At 41.3% G+C, this 20,772-nt stretch overlaps 1 protein-coding gene and 1 long non-coding RNA gene across 5 annotated transcripts in view; one reads left to right on the forward strand and one right to left on the reverse strand.

Moving 5' to 3' along the window:
- LOC123726740 (uncharacterized) overlaps positions 1–2,230 on the reverse strand; it is a 47,047-nt gene extending 44,817 nt beyond the window's left edge. The window contains exons 1-2 of the long non-coding RNA XR_006758863.2: positions 2,083–2,230; positions 1,289–1,417 (exon numbers count right to left, since the gene is read on the reverse strand). This is a non-coding gene — a long non-coding RNA (uncharacterized LOC123726740). The remainder of the gene's footprint in view (positions 1–1,288; positions 1,418–2,082) is intronic.
- Positions 1,644–19,904, forward strand: LOC106570080 (homocysteine-responsive endoplasmic reticulum-resident ubiquitin-like domain member 2 protein). Of its 4 annotated transcripts, none has more exons than XM_014142045.3 (11): positions 1,644–1,845; positions 3,933–4,008; positions 4,221–4,296; positions 10,060–10,362; positions 12,295–12,372; positions 12,554–12,681; positions 16,793–16,906; positions 17,082–17,213; positions 17,638–17,928; positions 18,918–19,029; positions 19,261–19,904. In XM_014142045.3, the coding sequence occupies exons 4-11, from the start codon at positions 10,228–10,230 to the stop codon at positions 19,441–19,443; spliced, it is 1,173 nt and encodes a 390-aa protein (XP_013997520.3). In that variant the 5' UTR covers positions 1,644–1,845; positions 3,933–4,008; positions 4,221–4,296; positions 10,060–10,227; the 3' UTR covers positions 19,444–19,904. The 4 variants fall into 4 exon arrangements, with proteins under 4 accessions (XP_013997520.3, XP_013997522.3, XP_013997525.3 ...); XM_014142047.3 differs by lacking the exon at positions 1,644–1,845 and adding an exon at positions 2,224–3,749; XM_014142050.3 differs by lacking the exons at positions 1,644–1,845; positions 3,933–4,008; positions 4,221–4,296 and adding an exon at positions 4,334–9,342.
- The last annotated feature ends 868 nt before the right edge of the window (positions 19,905–20,772 follow it).

Below are 20,772 nucleotides of genomic sequence, written 5' to 3' on the forward strand. Positions count from 1 at the left end.
TCACACCAGACATCCCAAGAATATTGCTGAACTGAAACAGTTTTGTAAAGAGGAAAGGTCCAAAATTCCACCTGACCTCGTTGTGCAAGTCTGAACTACAGAAAATATTTAGTTGAGGTTATTGCTGCCAAAGGAGGGTCAACCAGTTATTAAATCCAAGGGTGCACATACTTTTTCCACCCTGTACTGTGAATGTTTACATGGTGTGTTCAATAAAGACTTGAAAACGTATAATTGGTTGTGTGTTATTAGTTTTAAGCAGACTGTGTTTTATTGTTGTGATCAAGATCAGATCAAATTTTATGACCAATTTATGCAGAAATCCAGGTATTTCCAAAGGGTTCACATTCTGTACTGTCGCCTCATATAAAACATTTGCTCTCAAATCCAAAATACTGGAGTATAGAGCCAAATTAAATGTTTTAGCTTCACTGTCCAAATAAATACATAGGGGAGTGTATATCAATAGTGGAAGGTATATAATGTATAGCCTATGTTATGTTGTTATTTTGTTGTGGACTTAAAATTAAGGGGAATAGCTTTGATTATCAAATTCTGTTTGGGGCTGCCTAAAGCTATTGCATTCTCTGGTCTACAATGGTAAGTGCTGTCGCCCATTCCCAAGTGGAGACAAACCCAGCATGCTCTCTATGCTTAAAAGCACTCTGTTTAAAGAAAACCTCATATAAATGTCAAATTGGAAATATATGAGCTTCAATGAAGACTGATTACGTAAAAAATAAGAGGTTTTGCTAAGATAATTTGTACAGGGCAGTGTGGTGATTATGCTCAAAGAGAAGTCAGTCACACGCTTTTAATTCCTGTAATATTCTCTGGCCTCTCAAACATATTTAAGAATTGGTATTAAATTATTTGCATTACTAATTATAAGTTAGCATTAAAGGGATAGTTCACCCAAATTACAAAATACAACACTGGTTTCCTTACCTTGAAAGCAGTCAATTCAGGTCCAAATGATCTTACAATAACTTCATTGACTGACACAATCATGTAGGTAGTAGCACAGATATCATATAATGTTCTATTTAATACTGTGGGTAGTAGGCTATGAGAATCCAAATCACGAACAGTAGGCCTATGTCATAAAATAATTATAGGGCTTGCCCTTCTGACTCCAATGCCATTCCACATCTCTTTTGATTAGGTCAAGTGTGAGACGCTCTATCTAGAAACAATTGATCCTTGATAGCGCTACGATTTTGAAAACCTTGAACACAACTTAATTATCATCCAAAAATACCTTAACAAATACAAAATATACACTTACTTTTAGCTAGCTGTTTTACCACAAGTTTATCGGTAAACCGCTTCGAGCAGGCTTTTTTTTGTGTTCCCTCCAGAGTTTCCATTAGCTCAGGAATTGCATCGCAAAACAGCAAAACACTTCTGTTGGAATCTGTGATAAAACGGCACACAGTAAGTATATCTTCTGTATTTGTAGAATTAGTTTGGGTTTATATGAAAGTACAGCAGCTTCTGAGATTTTCAAAACGGCATTGTACGCCATGATTATTAACGTAATCCAACAATGTGTACACAACCATCTTGTATTTTTTTTTAAATATTCTAATTTATCGAGACAGGTGAGAGTCATTCAACGTAACGATTGATTTCTGTGTCGCGCTCATGACACGCAGCAGATTTGAAATAGACAAGATGGCGGCGTACACATTGTTGGATTACTTCATGGCACAAAATATTTACTGTAATTTAATAACGGAGAATTTTCTAAATTCAAACAAACCCCCTGCAACTAGCTATGGATGTTTAGAAGACATGCGTTGTCTTTCAAGTCAGGAATTGAGGAAGTATCGCCAAGTCAAGGTTGGTCAAACATTCTCTGTACAACGCTTTACACTACATAAGTAATAACGCCTATCAGCCAGCTGGAATGGTAGTAGTGGTCTGACTAAGCTATATTTTTTATAGTTAGGGTTCTCTTAAACTAGGTCTAGCCTCTCCCAATTCCTAGTGTGGACTGGTCTCTAATATATACTTAGGAAAATTTCAGAACAGTCTCTTTACATGTCAGAATGTTGAAAAAACTTCATTTGAACTTACTCTACCGGTTGTCCGCTGACACTTCATCCTTATGATGTAGAAAATTTGAGACAAAATGTCCACAGGAAAGTATTATTAAACCAACTTTAAAACACAGTAATGAGTGATTTACATGCCATTACTGCCATGCACAGGTCAGAAGTCTACAACAGTCATAATACCCACAAAACCTAGCGGTAAAACCCGTAAATGGTTCAAATAGTTTTTCCACCATTCATTTTTCCGTAGGGGATATTAGAACTACTTCGTATAAGGTCTGTGTTTCGTGTAGGCTTACCCTGGCTTGACGTTTTGGTAACTGCGCAAATCTCTTTCTGAGAAGTAAACTTTTACCAATTAATTTGCCTGTAATTACCCCCCAAAACTGAAATGCTAAATTAGCCGCTAATGTGGCTATCACACAGAACTACACATCCTGTCGCAAGCTATAGCCCTAGCTAGTTAGGCACCTTGGTTGGCTACTTGGCTACATTAGTTAATGTTAGCTAGCTAACGTTGCACACTATCTCACTGTGGTGTAGTCTCACTTTCCTGACAAGCTGTGAAATGCTAGCGAATGTGCATAACATTAGTGATTAGCGCTAACTAGCTAGTGTTAAATATCCCTACCCTGGTGGATTAGCTAGCATGTCACCACCCGTGGAGTCTGGGGAAAAGTCTGACAACACAAATTATGAGCTAATGTTAACTAGCTGGCTAGCTAGCTCACAAAGGACTTGAGGGGTCAATGTTTTCCCATACAAAACACAAACAGTTTTGTTTCACGAGTGCATCTGTCGTACATGTCTAATCAAATGCCCCGTGAAGTCAGTTATAGATGTCAACAGGGATGGAAATTAAGCTAGCCCGAGGCTAGTACTTTTCAGACAGGGCCATCAGACAATGTGCCAAACCAGCCACCTGGACAGCTGATGGAACTGTGGGTTTGCACAACCAAAGAATTTCTGCACAAACTGTCAGAATCCATCTCAGGGAAGCCCATCTGCGTGCTCGTCATCCTCACCAGGGTCTTGACCTGACTGCAGTTTGGCGTCGTAACCAACTTCAGTGGGCAAATGCTCACTTTCGATGGCCACTGGCCCACTGGAGAAGTGTGCTCTTCTTGGATGAATCCCGGTTTCAATTGTGGGCTAGCAGTTTGCTGATGTCAATGTTGTGAACAGAGTGTCCCATGGTGGGGGTGGGGTTATGGAATGGGCAGCCATAAGCTACGGACAACAAACACAATTGAATTTTATCGATGGCAATTTGAATGCACAGAGATACCGTGACAAGATCCTGAGGCCCATTGTCATGCCATTCATCCGCCGCCATCACCTATTTCAGCATGATAATGCACGTCCCCATGTTGCAAGGATCTGTACACAATTCCTGGAAGCTCAAAATGTCCCAGTTCTTCCATGGCCTGCATACTCACCAGATACGTCACCCATTGAGCATGTTTAGGGTGCTCTGGATCGACATGTACAACAGCGTGTTCCAGTTCCCACCAATATCCAGCAACTTTGCACAGCCATGGAAGAGGAGTGGGACAATATTCCACAGGCCACAATCAACAGCCTGATCAACTCTATGCAAAGGAGATGTGTCGCGCCGCATGAGGCAAATGGTGGTCACACCACATACTGACTGGTTTTCTGATCCATGCCCCTACTTTTTTTTTTAAGGTATCTGTGACCAACTGTTGCTTATCTGTATTCCCATTCATGTGAAATCCATAGATTAGGGCCTAATGAGTTTTTATTTAAATTGACTGATATGAACTGTAACTCAGTAAAATCTTTGAAAATGTTGCATGTTGCGTTTATTTGTCCATGTACTTTAATTGTTGCGTTATTGCAAATGCTCAGGCAGCTGCCATTTTACGTTGGGAAAGAAAAATGGGCCTGCATTCACCAGAAAAGGAAGCTCCACACTACGAAGGGGGTAAGAAATAATTTAAACATCACAGATAAAGATTCCTCCTGTGCCCATGATAAAATGCAATGTTAATTGTGTTGTGTTGAATTTACGTTAACTACATTATTTTAGTTGGCTGCTTTGAGCAAAGCGTGTATGTAATATAACCTATTCTGGGAGCCTAGTGTGTGTATGAACGATGTGGAATATTTTTGGACCATTGGCTTCCCTGAAAACAGGTACTGACAGGAATCGTGACGAGGACGCTGATGAAATGCCCCCCCCCCAATTTACTGATTGGAATAAAACCACAAGGTATGAACAAAAACTGATTTGTGTTCACTATGCAGTGCCAACTTCGGGAGCATATGGTGCTTGAAAAACTCCTCTAATCGGGCAATATGAGTCTTCCTTTGAAGATTTGTCTCTGGTCATGCAACTACAATACAGAATGGATGTCTAAACATTCTCATCAATGACAACTTGAGTTATAACTCATCTAAGTCTGGTATCCGGGTTAATCTGGTTAATGACTTTAATTATGTGGTACTTTCCTTGTTGAATGTTGACAGCTGTATAGAACACATTGTATTGCTACGATACTCAAACTTAACTTACTAGCTACACTCACCGACACAGGAGAAACTTTATCCCTCATGCTGACCCTGACCAAACTGGTAAATTGCCCCTCACTATAGCTGCGCTTCTCCACATGACTAGACTTATAGTGATCTTATCCACCTTTTAATACTCTTATGCTCATCCTTTAAACATTACATCATGTTTGAAATAGACACCAAAGTCGACACACTTTACAAATAAATATCCTTGGATAACTAATACAAAACTATGCTTTGATCTACTGCTCTGCGAACTACAGTTGAAGTCGGAAGTTTACCTACACCTTAGCCAAATACATTTAAACTCACTTTACACAATTCCTGACATTTAATCCAAGTAAAAATTCCCTGTCTTAGGTCAGTTAGGATCACCACTTTAATTTAAGAATGTGAAATGTCAGAATAATAGTAGAAAGAATGATTTATTTCAGCTTTTATTTCTTCATCACATTCCCAGTGGGTCAGAAGTTTACATACAATCAATTAGTATTTGGTAGCTTTGCCTTTAAATTGTTTAACTTGGGTCAAACATTTCAGGTAGCCTTCCACAAGCTTCCCACAATAAGTTGGGTGAAATTTGGCCCATTCCTCCTGACAGAGCTGGTGTAACTGAGTCAGTTTTGTAGGCCTCCTTGCTCGCTTTTTCAGTTCTGCCCACACATTTTCTATAGGACTTTCAGGGCTTTGTGATGGCCACTCCAATACCTTGACTTTGTTGTCCTTAAGCCATTTTTCCACAACTTTGGAAGTATGCTTGGGGTCATTGTCCATTTGGAAGACCCATTCACGACCAAGCTTTAACTTCCTGACTGATGTCTTGAGATGTTGCTTAAATATATCCACATAATTTTCCTGCCTCATGATGCCATCTATTTTGTGCAGTGCACCAGTCCCTCCTGCAGCAAAGCACCCCCACAATATGATAATGCCACCCCCGTGCTTCACAGTTGCGATGGTGTTCTTCGGCTTGCAAGCCTCCCCCTTTTTCCTCCAAACATAACAATGGTCATTATGGGCAAACAGTTATATTTTTGTTTCATCAGACCAGAGGACATTTCTCCAAAAAGTACAATATTTGTCCCCATGTGCACTTGCAAACCGTAGTCTGGCTTTTTTATGGCGGTTTTGGAGCAGTGGCTTCTTCCTTGCTGAGCGGCCTTTCAGGTTGTGTCAATATAGGACTCGTTTTACTGTGGATATAGATACTTTTGTACCCATTTCTTCCAGCATCTTCACAAGGTCCTTTGCTGTTGTTCTGGGATTGATTTGCACATTTCGCACCAAAGTACGTTCATCTCTCGGAGTTAGAACGCGTGGTCCCATGGTGTTTATACTTGCATACTATTGTTTGTACAGATGGGCGTGGTACCTTCAGGCGTTTGGAAATTGCTCCCAAGGATGAACTAGACTTGTGGAGGTCTACAATCTTTTTTCTGAGGTCTTGGCTGACTTCTTTTGATTTTCCCATGATGGCAAGCAACGAGGCACTAAGTTTGAAGGTGGGCCTTGAAATACATCCACAAGTACACCTCCAATTGACTCAAGTAATGTCAATTAGCCTATCAGAAGCTTCTAAAGCCATGACATAATTTTCTGGAATTTTCCAAGCTGTTTTAAGGCACAGTCAACTTAGTGTATGTAAACTTCTGACCCACTGGAATTGTGATACAGTGAAATAATCTGTCTGTAAACAATTGTTGGAAAAATTACTTGTGTCATGCAAAAAGTAGATATCCTTACCGACTTGCCTAAACTATAGTTTGTTAACAAGAAATTTGTGGAGTGGTTGAAAAATGAGTTTCAATGTATGTAAACTTCTGACTTCAACTGTAGCTAGATAAAGTGTAGTCAATGACTAGCTAAGACAGAAAGGGGACTGAAGAAGTTCAACTCTTTATTCAATTAATTTCAATACAGCACATGGATGCATCATGGATTGTGCACAGGTCTCTGATCGAGCAGAGATGACGTGCAGGACCTTCCTGCAGGAATTTGAAGTCTTGCTGAGGTCTTCTCTTTTGCTTATTAGCATTTCACATTTTTGGGAGCAAATTGAGGCAAATATATTGATAAAACTCACCTTGTCCGAAAGAGAATTACAGTTATCAAAACATTCACGCCAAGGTAAGCCTACACCACACATTAGTTTGAATTGTTTGGAAAATTCACGGATATTTCCTAGCGACAATAGTCCTTGCAGTGCTTCTGCCGTAAAGTTTTAGAGCCCAAAAAAATGTCTCGGCTGCAGATATATCTAGCTTCTTGGACTTCTTAGGCACTTGTGCTTTACAATTGTGGCAATAAATGACACAAAATCCACTTTCTTCCCAATGAGTGTATCCAGATAACTCAATTGACTTAAAACACTAGCAACTGGTTGCAATGCATCCACCACCAAATTTAACACGGTTGCCTCTTGCCCCCCTGACTCTCTTCAACGTCTCCACATACAGTACCAGACAAAAGCTTGGACATACCTACTAATTTCAGGGTTTTTCTTTATTTTCTACATTGTAGAATAATAGTGAAGATATCAACTATGAAATGATACTTAAGGAATCATGTAGTAATGAAAAAAAGTGTTAAAGAAATCAAAATATATTTTATATTTGATATTCTTCAAAGTATCCAGCCTTTGCCTTGATGACAGCTTTGCACACTCTTGGCATTCTCTCTACCAGCTTCACCTCGAATGCTTTTCCAACTGTCTTGAACGAGTTCCCACATATGCTGAGCACTTGTTGGCTGCTTTTCCTTCACTCTGTGGTCCAACTCATCCCAAACCATCTCAATTGGGTTAAGGTCTGGTAATTGTGGAAGCCAGGTCTTCTGGTGCAGCATTCCATCACTCTCCTTGGTCAAATAGCACTTACAGAGCCTGGAGGTATGTCATTGTCCTGCTGAAAAACGAATTATAGTCCCACTAAGCACAAACCATATGGGATGGTGTATCGCTGCAGAATGCTGTGGTAGCCATGGTGGCTAAGTGTGGCTTGAATTCTAATAAATCACAGACACCATCAGACCTCCTCCTCCATGCTTCACGGTGGGAACCACACATGCAGAGACCATCCGTTCACCTACTCTGCATCTCACAAAGACACGAAGGTTGGAACCAAAAATCTCAAATTTGGACTCATCAGACCAAAGGACAGATTTCCACCAGTCTAATGGCCATTGCTCATGTTTCTTGGCCCAAGCAAGTCTCTTCTTCTTATTGGCGTCCTTCAGTAGTGGTTTCTTTGTGGCAATTCGACCATGAATGCCTGATTCACATAGTCTCCTCTGAACAGTTGATGTTGAGATGTGTCTGTTATTTGAACTCTGTGAAGAATTTATTTGGGCTGCAATCTGAGGTGCAGTTAACTCTAATTAACTTATTCTCTGCAGCAGAGGTAACTCTGTGTCTTCCTTTCCTTTGGCGGTCCTCATGAGAGCCAGTTTTATCATAGCGCTTGATGGTTTTTGCAACTGCACTTGAAGAAACTTTCATGAAATGTTCCGCATTGACTGACCTTCATGTCTTAAAGTAATGAATGCCTGTCATTTCTCTTTGCTTATTTGAGCTGTTCTTGCCATAATATGGACTTGGTCTTTTACCAAATATGGCTATCTTCTGTATACCACCTCTACCTTGTCACAACACAACTGATTGGCTCAAACACATTAAGGAAATAAATTCCACAAGTTAACTTTAACCAAGGCACACCTTCTAATTGAAATGCATTCCAGGTTCCTCATGAAGCTGGTTGAGAGAATGCCAATTCCCACACTGTAATTGTTTGGACACAAATGTTCTCACCGCATACCTCACATAGAAGATGGCGCTTCAAGTCCTTAGGAAACTGTGCAGTATTTTCTTTTTTTAATGTATTATTTCTTACATTGTTCTTTTTTATAACCATGTGTATGTGACCAATAAAATTTGATTTCCAAGTTTCACATATTCTGGTAGAGTCTCCTCAAAAAATATATATATATATCGACCGGCTTTTCTCCTTCCTTCCATTCACCATACGGGTCAGGCGACGTGCACTCGTGGGTCCTCCTCGTCTTTTTCCAACGAGCCTCCAGCTTTAAAACTCCTTTGGCAGGCGCCCTTCTCCGAAAATCAATACATGTTACTTCTCTCGTGGACAATTGTGCCAGATCCAGTGAAAGCTTGTTCTGTTCTTCATCAACACAATTAACCAAAGCAAGGCTGCGTCTAGTCACCTTGGTTGAATCCATCTTTCCCACTGCTTTCTTCACAGTCCTTGATATCACAAATGGATTTCCCAAATGAATCTCCTTGTCCAAAAACGTAGTCCAATAAGAAATGCATTATTGGACCGGTCCTTCATCTTTTGCTCGTTTAATTGCATTCTTTGATTTCAACTTTTTTTTTCATTCATTGTCACACACTTCACTTGCCTCACTTTCAATTTCTAGCACAGTCGCCATTATCTCCCAACCACCACCATAGAAGAGTTCTTAACACGTAGCCCCTAACCTTAACCCATTGTAAATGTAAACTTCAATGGGGTATGGAAGTCCCAAGGATCCCGGTCAGCACGGACCATTCGATTATACGAGTTCCGGATGTGGGAGGAACAGCTGTTTCGGACACGATGACGTATATCCGCTTTCTTTTAGCTATCGGCTGGCTAGCAGGCCAACAACAACAACCGTTCGGATATTCCGATTATATTGAAGGACTTGTAATTGAACTTTATAGGTGATCAAGGCAAAGGTGATCAAGGTACAGACATTTTATCGGCCTGACATTGCGAAAGACTGACCATCCTCATTGCCAGAACGTTGAGTTGAGGATAACTTGTTAGCTAGCTAACAAACTTAACTCTGATAGCAAACTTCTGCTGGTAGTATAGGCTGGTACCGAGATCGCTAACAAACATCAAATATCCGTGCTAAATGAAATGGCAAGCTAACATAAATTAGCTTGATCGTTTAATAAGTACTATCTAGGCTTGTCGTTTAATGCAGCCCTCCGCACCTCTGATTATCAGGGGTTGGGTTAAATGCGGATGACACATTTCAGTACAACTAACTAGGTATCCCCCTTTCCCTTCCTTTCAATGTCAACTCAGAAGGGTCGCTTTATAAAAAATACAAAAAGTTACACATGGTAAATTCTTATTGGCCCTAGCCAGCTAACGTTAGTCACCTAAGTTACAAACCGTAGCTAGGTATGTAGTCTGTGCAAATCAAATCTACTTGCATAACACAGCCTTCCCTGTAGCTCAGTTGGTAGAGCATGGTGTTTGCAACACCAGGGTTGTGGGTTCGATTCCCACGGGGGGCCAGCACAGGAAAAAAAAAAAAAAAAAATGTATGAAATTGTATGAAATGTATGCATTCACTACTGTAAGTCGCTCTGGATAAGAGCGTCTGCTAAATGACTAAAATGTAAAATGTGTTAACTTCCCCAAACAATGTGTCTTTAATCTTTTTTCAGGTTTCACTGCGGTGACCAAGTATCAGCTAATGTTACATATTGCAGCTGGATAGCATTTTGTAGTCGTCCGCATTGGAAGAGACCATTCTGTTGTTCCAGCCCAACATATCTGGGCTATGTGCAAGGCACCATAAGACTCCAAGAGGACACTAACAGCTGGTGAAAAACATGGACCTGGGTCCTGTTATCCTTGTCATTAAGGCACCCAACCAGAAGTATGATGACCAGACAATCAACTGCTTCCTGAACTGGACAGTGGATAAACTAAAAACCCATATCTCACATGTATATCCCAGTAAACCGGTGAGTAGGTTATGGCTTACGTACAGTGAGATTGGTCTCAGTTTTAATTTCCCTTGCGGTCTGTTCAGATCAATAATGTATATAAAAATCATTGGTTCAGATGGGGTTTGAACATTCAGTTAGAAATATATTGCATAGTAGATTACATAAAATAGAACAATAGAGCCATGTCCACTCTGATGTGGGATGTCTTGATTCTGAAATGCACTTCCTGTTTATTTAACTTTTTAATTCATGGAGGTTGCAGCCATCTGGGACAATTTGTTGCTATCCCTGAAACATTATATTGGCAGACTGTCAGTAGCACAAATGTTAAACTGCTACTGTTTTCCCACTGGGCATAAACTGGTTGAATCAACATTGTTTCCATGTCATTTCAACCCCCAAAAATCTGTGAAGACTTTTAATTAACGTGGAAAACAAATTGGATTTGCAAAAAGTCATCAATGTAGTCTTTTTCACCCAAGTTTTAACCTAAATCCAATGACATGGTGAAATGTTTTGTTGATTTCATGTTGAATTCACATCAGTTGATAACTCAACCAAATGTACATCAAAACTAGATGTTTAACGGACATCTGTGCCCAGTGGGTTAGGCCTACTTCTCCCTGAAATTTCCAGGGCTGCATTTGTATGCACAGTTACAGCAGCCATCATTGAGGATTGTGACTGGATTGCGTTGTGATCTGATGCAGGAGTAGGCTATAAGTAGGATACATAGCCTAGTAGTCCAAGACTAATTTGAATTGAATCCTTTGTTTACGTTAATATTTTTCAATGAGTGGGCTTGGAGAGAGAAACAGAACCTAGCTCGGTTTGCTTTGATGTGAATGAGCCAATTAGTAGTATAGGTTTATAAACAGTGTTATGTGTTTTATTTACCTCGTTTATTTGTCTGAAAAAAAGGGCCGCAGAATACTGACAGTCTAACTAGCTTAATTTAGTCTTCGCTGAATTCACCATCACATTTTCTACACTAACATCCTATGTACCCCTGCAATTGCTTTTTGCTACACAGTGATGATTTCCTAACCTGGATAAACATATGTTTATATCTAGGCCAGCACTTTTGAATTCATGTCATGTCATATTACTAAAATGGATCGCCTAATGTCTGTGATGTGAACCTATTACCAATGGAGATTCATTTTTAGAACCCATCACCACAACCAAAATAATGTCAAACACAGTTGAATAACCTTGAATAACTAACTATAGGGGAAAAAGAGAGGTGGGAGGAGGATAAAGCAATAATGAAAGGTTGTGCTGGGCCTGTATTTGAAAAGATTCTTCTCTTGAAAGTGTGTGGATTTGACGTCAGGCTGGAAGGAGGGCAGTGAGATTCCTTTGTTCTCTGATTTCCTTATGGTTCCTGCTCAGTAAACACTGAGCATTTAAAATCACTCTAGTCTGGTAATCTCAGTCTGTTGTCTGTTCTCCAACTTCTCTGGTTAGTGTCATCTATCACTGTTTACCATAATAGTTTTAACCAGGTGACAGCCATCTTTGTTAAAGCTGCAATATGTAACTTTTTGGGTGACCTGACCAAATTCACATAGAAATGTGAGTTATAAATCTGTCATTCTCATTGAAAGCCAGTGTAAGAAGCGGTAGATCTGTTCTATGTATGCTATTTCTTTGCTTCCCGGCGTTGTCATTACCCTACCCTACTAACCTAATCCTTGGTTTCCTAACACCTGTCGCAGGGATTTTTCTGCCACTGTAATCCTTGGGCGTACGGCCCAAGTGTTTTTTTCGGGCTACCTAAGCCCCCTTTTGGTCCAGAAAAAAACCTGTGTCAATCTGATTAACTAAACTGAGATTTAAGAGTACATGTGGCCAAATCGTTTTTCAAAACGTTCATAGATGACCAGCAGGGTCAGATAATAAATAAGCTGTTCTATGTTCTGAACTGTCTGATTTTCATTGTAGAGCTCCAAAGACCAGAGGCTGGTGTATTCTGGGAAGCTGCTCTTGGATCACTTAACACTGAAAGATGTGCTCAGAAAGGTCTGTCTGAAGCATTCATTTTCTTATATTTCATCTTCACCTGATATTCTGTCCAGAGATTACGGCAATGTATGCATTCATTTTAGATTACATTCTTAAAGTCAAGATGATTACTTTGACAATTGTATTTTAATGCAATATTGTGGCTGTCCTTGCTAATGGCCACGGATGACTCTTACAGCAGGATGAGTACCACATGGTCCACCTGGTGTGTGCATCACGCACCCCTCCTGGGTCCCCCAAGGTCCTCAGGAGCCACAGTAACAAGGCCACTGGAGTCCCCTCTACTAGCTCCATGGTGAGTTACCGGTATGCATGCAACACCCATTGATTGCCACACATTTCATCATCCCAGCACACCTTGGGCTAGCCTGAGTGCCAGTCTGTTTGTGCTATCATGCCAAAAATGGCTTGAAAATGAGCTATGGAGATGGCAAGAGCACAAACAGACCTAAACCTGGCTTATCTAGGCCTACTTTCTATTGTAATCCACACAGTTCCTGAGATGATTATACATACATACATACATACATACATACATACATACATACATACATACAGTTGAAGTCGGAAGTTTACATACACTTAGGTAGGAGTCATTAAAACTAGTTTTTCAACCACTCCACACATTTCTTGTTAACAATCTATAGTTTTGGCAAGTCAGTTAGGACTTCTACTTTGGATCCCTACAAATCAGCTGGGCTAGACAATCTGGACCCTTTCTTCATAAAATTATCCGCCGCCATTGTTGCAACCCCTATTACTAGTCTGTTCAACCTCTCTTTTGTATCGTCTGAGATGCCTAAAGATTGGAAAGCGGCCGGGGTCATCCCTGTCTTCAAAGGGGGAGACACTCTAGACCCAAACTGTTACAGACCTATATCCATCCTGCCCTGCCTTTCTAAAGTCTTTGAAAGCCAAGTGAACAAACAGATCACCGACCATTTCGAATCCCACCGTACCTTTTCCGCTATGCAATCTGGCTTCCGAGCTGGTCAGGGGTGCACCTCATCCACGCTCAAGGTCCTGAACGATATCATAACCGCCATCGATAAAAGGCAGTACTGTGCAGCCGTCTTCATCAACCTGGCCAAGGCTTTCGACTCTGTCAATCACCGTATTCTTATCGGCAGACACCATTCTGTATACATCTGGCCCTTCTCTGGACACTGTGTTAACAAACCTCCAAATGAGCTTCAACACAATACAACACTCCTTCGATGGCCTCCAACTGCTCTTAAATGCTAGTAAAACGAAATGCATGCTCTTCAACTGATTGTTGCCTGCACCCCCCCGACTATAGCATCACTGCTCTGGACGGTTCTGACTTAGAATATGTGGACAACTGCAAATACCTAGGTGTCTGGTTAGACTGTAAACTCTCCTTCCAGACTCACATTAAGCATCTCCAATCCAAATTTAAATCTAGAATCGGCTTCCTATTTCGCAACAAAGCCTCCTTCACTCATGCTGACAAACATACCCTCATAAAACTGACTATCCTACCGATTCTTGACTTTGGCGATGTCATTTACAAAATTGCCTCCAACACTCTACTCAGCAAATTGTATGCAGTCTATCACAGTGCCATCCGTTTTGTCACCAAAGCCCCATATACTACCCACTTGAGGTCGACCAATTAATCGGAATGGCCGATTAATTAGGGCCGGTTTCAAGTTTTCATAACAATTGGAAATCGTGTTTTTTGGACGCCGATTTGGACGATTTTTTTATTTTTTATTTTTATTTTTTATATATATATTTTTTTACACCTTTATTTAACTAGGCAAGTCAGTTATTAAGAACACATTCTTATTTTCAATGATGCCCTAGGAACGGTGGGTTAACTGCCTTGTTCAGGGGCAGAACGACAGATTTTTACCTTGTCAGCTCGGGATTCAATCTTGCAACCTTACGGTTAACTAGACCAACGCTCTAACCACCTGCTTTACGTTGCACTCCATGAGGAGCCTGCCTGTTACGTGAATGCAGTAAGAAGCCAAGGTAAGTTGCTAGCTAGCATTAAACTTATTTTATAAAAACAATCAATCAATCATAATCACTAGTTAACTACACATGGTTGATGATATTACTAGTTTATCTAGCCTGTCCTGCGTTGCATATAATCGCTTAGGTACACGTTGCTCCAACCATAAACATCAATGCCTTTCTTAAAATCAATACACAAGTATATATTTTTAAACCGGCATATTTAATTAATATTGCCTGCTAACATGAATTTCTTTTAACTAGGGAAAATGTGTCACTTCTCTTGCAACAGAGTCAGGGTATATGCAGCAGTTTGGGCCGCCTGGCTCGTTGCGAACTGTGAAGACTATTTCTTGCTAACAAAGACAGCTAACTTCGCCAAACGGGGGATGATTTAACAAAAGCGCATTTGCGAAAAAAGCACAATCGTTGCACGACTGTACCTAACCGTAAACATCAATGCCTTTCTTAAAATCAATTAAAAAAATGAAACCTGCATATTTAGCTAAAAGAAATCCAGGTTAGCAGGCAATATTAACCAGGTGAAATTGTGTCAGTTCTCTTGCGTTCATTGCACGCAGAGTCAGGGTATATGCAACAGTTTGGGCAACCTGGCTCATTGCAAACTAATTTGCCAGAATTTTACGTAATTATGACATAACATTGAAGGTTGTGCAATGTAACAGGAATATTTATACTTAGGGATGCCACCCTTTAGATAAAATACGGAACGGTTCCGTATTTCACTGAAATAAAAAAACGTTTTGTTTTTGAGATTATTGTTTCCGGATTCGACCATATTAATGACCTAAGGCTCGTATTTCTGTGTGTTTATTATATTATAATTAAGTCTATGATTTGATAGAGCAGTCTGACTGAGTGATGGTAGGCACCAGCAGGCTCGTAAGCATTCATTCAAACAGCACTTTCGTGCGTTTTGTCAGCAGCTCTTTGCTGTGCTTCAAGCATTGCGCTGTTTATGACTTCAAGCCTATCAACTCCCAAGATTAGGCTGGTGTAACCGATGTGAAATGGCTAGCTAGTTAGCGGGTGCGCGCTAATAGCGTTTCAAACGTCACTTGCTCAGAGACTTGGAGTAGTTTCCCTTGCTCTGCATGGGTAACGCTGCTTCGAGGGTGGCTGTTGTCGATGTGTTCCTGGTTCGAGCCCAGGTAGGATCGAGGAGAGAGGCGGAAGCTATACTGTTACACTGGCAATACTAAAGTGCCTATAAGAACATCCAATAGTCAAAGGTATATGAAATACAAATCGTATAGAGAGATATAGTCCTATAATTCCTATAATAACTACAACCTAAAACTTCTTAACTGGGAATATTGAAGACTCATGTTAAAAGGAACCACCAGCTTTCATGTATTCTCATGTTCTGAGCAAGGAACTTAAACGTTAGCTTTCTTACATGGCACATAATGCACTTTTACTTTCTTCTCCAACACTTTGTTTTTGCATTATTTAAACCAAATTGAACATGTTTCATTATTTATTTGAGGCTAAATTGATTTTATTGATGTATTATATTAAGTTAAAATAAGTGTTCATTCAGTATTGTTGTAATTGTCATTATTACAAATAAATAAATAAAAATCAGCCAATTAATCAGTATCGGCTTTTTTTGGTCCTCAAATAATCGGTATCGGCGTTGAAAAATCATAATCGGTCGACCTCTACTACTGCGACCTGTGCTCTCGTTGGCTGGTCCTCGCTACATATTCGTTGCCAAACCAACTGGCTCCAGGTCATCTATAAGTCTTTGCTATCTCAGCTCACTGGTCACCATAGCAACACCCACCCGTAGCACGTGCTCCAGCAGGTATATCTCACTGGTCATCCCCAAAGCCAACACCTCCTTTGGCTGCCTTTCCTTCCAGTTCTTTGCTGCCAATGACTGGAACGAATTGCAAAAATTACTGAAGCTGGAGACTCCCTCACTATCTTTAAGCGTCAGCTGTCAGAGTAGCTTGCCGATCGCTTCAGCTGTACACAGCCCATCTGTAAATAGCCCATCCAACCAACTACCTACCTCATCCCCATATTTGTTTTTCTGCTCTTTTGCACACCAGTATTTTCTACTTGTACAGCCTCATCTTCACATATCACTCCAGTGTAAATTGCTAAATTGTAATCACTATTGGCCTTTTTATTGCCTTACCTCCTTACTTTGTTTTGCACACACTGTATACAGATTTTTCTATTGTGTTATTGACTGTATGTTTGTTTTCCCATGTGTAACTCTGTGTTGTTTTTGTTGCACTGCTTTGCTTTATCTTGGCCAGGTCACAGTTGTAAATGAGAACTTGTTCTCAACTGGCCTACCTGGTTAAATAAAGGTGAAATAAATAAAATAAAAAAAGTGGAGTTAGAGAAGTAAAATAATCCAAAAGTATTGGTCTGTTTTCTCGATGGGTCAAAGCCCCAGTGTCCCCTCCCAGAGTCAATCAACCTCCTCTGAAGAGAGCTCTGACGGGCTGAGACATCGGACAGGCCCCGCCCCTAACCATGCAGCACACCCTGCCTTTATGCAAGGGTAAGTCCTTATACACCAACACGGTTAGTTCTGGACACTTTATGATTGGCCAAGAGGTGAACTACTGTTGACTCACTTCATAATAGATTTGTGTGTGTTTTTATGTGTTAATGTGCTTGTTGTCTACAAGTAATGTCCAAACCCCTTACCCTGCAGCTGTGTACTTACCTTGCAGCTACATGTGGAACCAGTTCCCGCCACAGCAAGGCCCTCCCACCAACATGCCAGCCTACCCTGGCATACAGTACAATCCCATGACGCTGCTGTGGTGGCAGCAGGTGTACGCCCGGCAATACTACATGCACTAGTAAGTCTGCTGTCTCCCAATAACTGTGTCACAATGTGCTCAATTACCCATGCTGTGTCATGGAATCACTGAGATTCAATCACAATTATCTCACTTTGACATGTTCTCTATATAAAACTAACCAGGTTCTCAGGTGGACTAATTATCTGACGCATGGAAAAAAGTCACGACCATGCTGATGGAACGAGGAAGTATCGGTACAATTTCATAATTGTCGACAGAAAATGTTTGTTCGACATGGGATCTTTTTGTGTCGTGAAAATTAATAGTGCGATAAATGGCGGTGGAAACGCCTTCATGCACAAATATTGTTTTTATGTGGATTTTATAATATTCGCATGAAATCTGTCAACGATTAGATGGAAACCTAACTACTAATCCAGTTTCTCTTTACATTAATTTCTCTCTGTCTCTCGCCCTTCAGTCAGATGTTGGCTGCCTCGTCTCACCATCTCAGGCCTGACCTGCTCTCGGCCCAGCCTGGCCAATCAGATCCTCTGAACCCACCTCCCCCGGAGGAGCGCCATGGCGACCCCAACATCCAGTTGAATGCCCAGGGAGCGGAGGCGCTGCTGAACGAGGAGGATCAGAACTGTGATTGGCTGGACTGGGTGTACACTGTGTCACGCGCCGCCATCTTGCTCAGCATAGTCTACGTTTACTCATCCTTTAGCCGCTTCGTCATGGTGATTGGTGCCATGTTGCTGCTATACCTGTGAGTATTCCCCTGCACCCTCTCAAATTAATGCTGTGTGTCCCTTTTAGCGGTGACATACTAGACTGGCCCCAGAACTCGATGTATGTGCTGTCTTGCCAATATCCAAAGAGATAGCTATACAGCTCTGGGACCAGGATCTTTCCATGACCGACTGACCAAATTAAAGCTATGATCCCTTATTGATGTTACCTGTTAAATGGGCTCCCGAGTGGCGCAGCGGTCTAAGGCACTGTATCTCAGTGCAAGAGGTGTCACTGTAGTCCCTGGTTCTAATCCAGGCTGCATCATTATCCGGCCGTGATTGGGAGTCCCATAGGGCGGTGCACAATTGGCCCAGCGTTGTCCGGGTTTCGCCCGGGGTAGGCCGTCATTGTAAATAAGAATTTGTTCTTAACTGACTTGCCTAGTTTAATAAAAAAAAATCCACTTCAATCAGTGTAGAGGAAGGGGAGGAGACTGATTTTTAAGCATTGAGACATGGATTGTGTATGTGTGCCATTCTGAGGGTGAATGGGCAAAACAAAAAATGTGAGTGCCTTTTAAACGGGGTATTTAAACGGGGAACTGCAACGCTGCTGGGTTTTTCACCCTCAATAGTTTCCAGTGTGTATCAAGAATGTTCCACCACCCAAAGGACATCCAGACAATTCGACACAACTGTGAGAAGCATTGGAGTCAACATGGGCCAGCCTCCCTGTGGAACGTTTTCAACATCTTGTAGAGTCCATTCCCCAATGAATTGAGGCTGTTCTGAGGGCAAAAGGGGGTGCAACTCAATATTAGCAAAGGTGTTCCTAATGTTTAGTATACTCAGTGTATTTGTACAAATTGTGTAAATGGAAAGTGAGTTCTGAATACTTTATTTTAACCCTATACCTTTCTTTCCTGGTCTTCTTGGCTCTTTGACCCAGCAAATGTGTTGTGAAATTGTCACCTATTATGTATCACAGGGTTTGTTATTGGCTGTTTCTCTGTGTTTTCGTTAGGCACCAAGCAGCGTGGTTCCCCTTTAACCTGGAGAACGAACTTCAGAACCCTGGGGACGGGCCCCACCAGGACGAGCTGGAGGCTGACCTTCATCATGACCTCCAAGAGACGGTAGGTCATTTGTAACCTCTGACATTTTACCTCTAGTTTAAGTGCTTTTGAATGTCCGGACAGAACCCCTGGAATGATACAGTAATTTAATTTGCAATAGCAGTGATGCGTGATTTATGTAATGCTTGTCTGGTAACGTAAAATGGCATTGCTATGGTGAATGATTACAATTGTAAGAAGGGGGGAAAAAATCTATCTAGTTTTACAGTTTGTATTGTTTGACCTACACAGGAACGGGTGATGGATGACGGCTTAGGGGATGATGATGATGATGATGATGCGGACAGTGGAGAGGAAGGACCAGAGGATCCCAATGGTATTCCCCATGTTGGCTTCCTCAATACAACTTGGTCATTTATTGCCACGTTCTTCATGTCTCTTATACCTGAGGGGCCCCCCAATGCTGCCAACTGAGGCAATGAGCCATGGAAGTCAGAATGGCACTAGTGACTGAACTGAATACACTATCTTAGTATGCCCAGCAAGTTCACCCCTAGGTCTACACAATCATTGTACATCTACCGGATCACAGGGCACTACCAAAGAACTGAATGGTCACAGACAGAAAGGTTTTGAAGTGAACAACAGAATGACACTTTGGGGGGAAATGACATCATTTGAAACTTTCAATATGAGATCTAAATATTCTTCAGTATGATCTTCTCCGTCGTTGTAGTGTAGGAAACTATGACTTCTAAGAAGAGAACATTGATCCCTGTGTAATATTATCTGTTTAATACAATGATAATTAGCCCTATTTCTGTGTGAAAGAATGATCAAGTATGTACTGTCTGTATAGTTGCAATAATTGTTGAATTGTATAATAAGTGTATTTTAATATAAACTTCAAGCAATCAGTTAGAAAGTACCCTAAATCCTATTTGTTGTGATGTGTTTGGCGCTTAATCTGTTCAAATGGAACCTTGGCGTTCTCTTTTGGAAGAAGCTAGCTAGCTAACGAAGAACAACAAAGAATATCTAGTTAACAGAAGAAAAGAGAGAAAATCAGGACAGAAGAAAAAGGATATCAAAGTGAAACAGTTCTCTAAAGACACAAGAGACAATAATACAAGAAACAACACTTCTGTAGCTTGTCAACTATGTGTCTGTCTATCCCTGTTCTCTCCTCTCTGCACAGGCCATACAAACGCTTCACACCGCGTGGCCGCTGCCACTCTAACCTGGTGGTCCCAGCGCGCACGACCCACGTGGAGTTCCAGGTCTCCGGCAGCCTCTGGAACTGCCGGTCTGCAGCCAACAAGGCTGAGTTCATCTCAGCCTATGCTACCCTCCAGTCCCTAGACTTCCTGGCGCTGACGGAAACATGGATTACCACAGATAACACTGCTACTCCTACTGCTCTCTCTTCGTCTGCCCACGTGTTCTCGCATACCCCTAGAGCATCGAGCCAGCGGGGTGGGGGCACTGGAATCCTCATCTCTCCCAAGTGGACATTCTCTCTTTCTCCCCTGCCCCATCTGTCTATCTCCTCATTTGAATTCCATGCTGTCACAGTTACCAGCCCTTTCAAGCTTAACATCCTTATCATTTATCGCCCTCCAGGTTCCCTTGGAGAGTTCATCAATGAGCTTGACGCCTTGATAAGTTCCTTTCCTGAGGATGGCTCACCTCTCACAGTTCTGGGTGACTTTAACCTCCCCACGTCTACCTTTGACTCATTCCTCTCTGCCTCCTTCTTTCCACTCCTCTCCTCTTTTGACCTCACCCTCTCACCTTCCCCCC

This window comes from Salmo salar, chromosome 14, assembly GCF_965601325.2.
Source record: "Salmo salar chromosome 14, fSalSal1, whole genome shotgun sequence".
NCBI lineage: Eukaryota > Metazoa > Chordata > Actinopteri > Salmoniformes > Salmonidae > Salmo > Salmo salar.

Excerpts from the sequence above, each read along its gene's own strand:
- LOC106570080 (XM_014142045.3), top strand. The coding sequence starts at position 10,228 with ATGGACCTGGGTCCTGTTATCCTTGTCATTAAGGCACCCAACCAGAAG. Across the intron at positions 10,363-12,294 it reads ATGTATATCCCAGTAAACCG|AGCTCCAAAGACCAGAGGCT; the intron begins GTGAGTAGGTTA and ends TTTTCATTGTAG. Across the intron at positions 12,682-16,792 it reads AGCTCCATGGTGAGTTACCG|CCCCAGTGTCCCCTCCCAGA; the intron begins GTATGCATGCAA and ends GATGGGTCAAAG.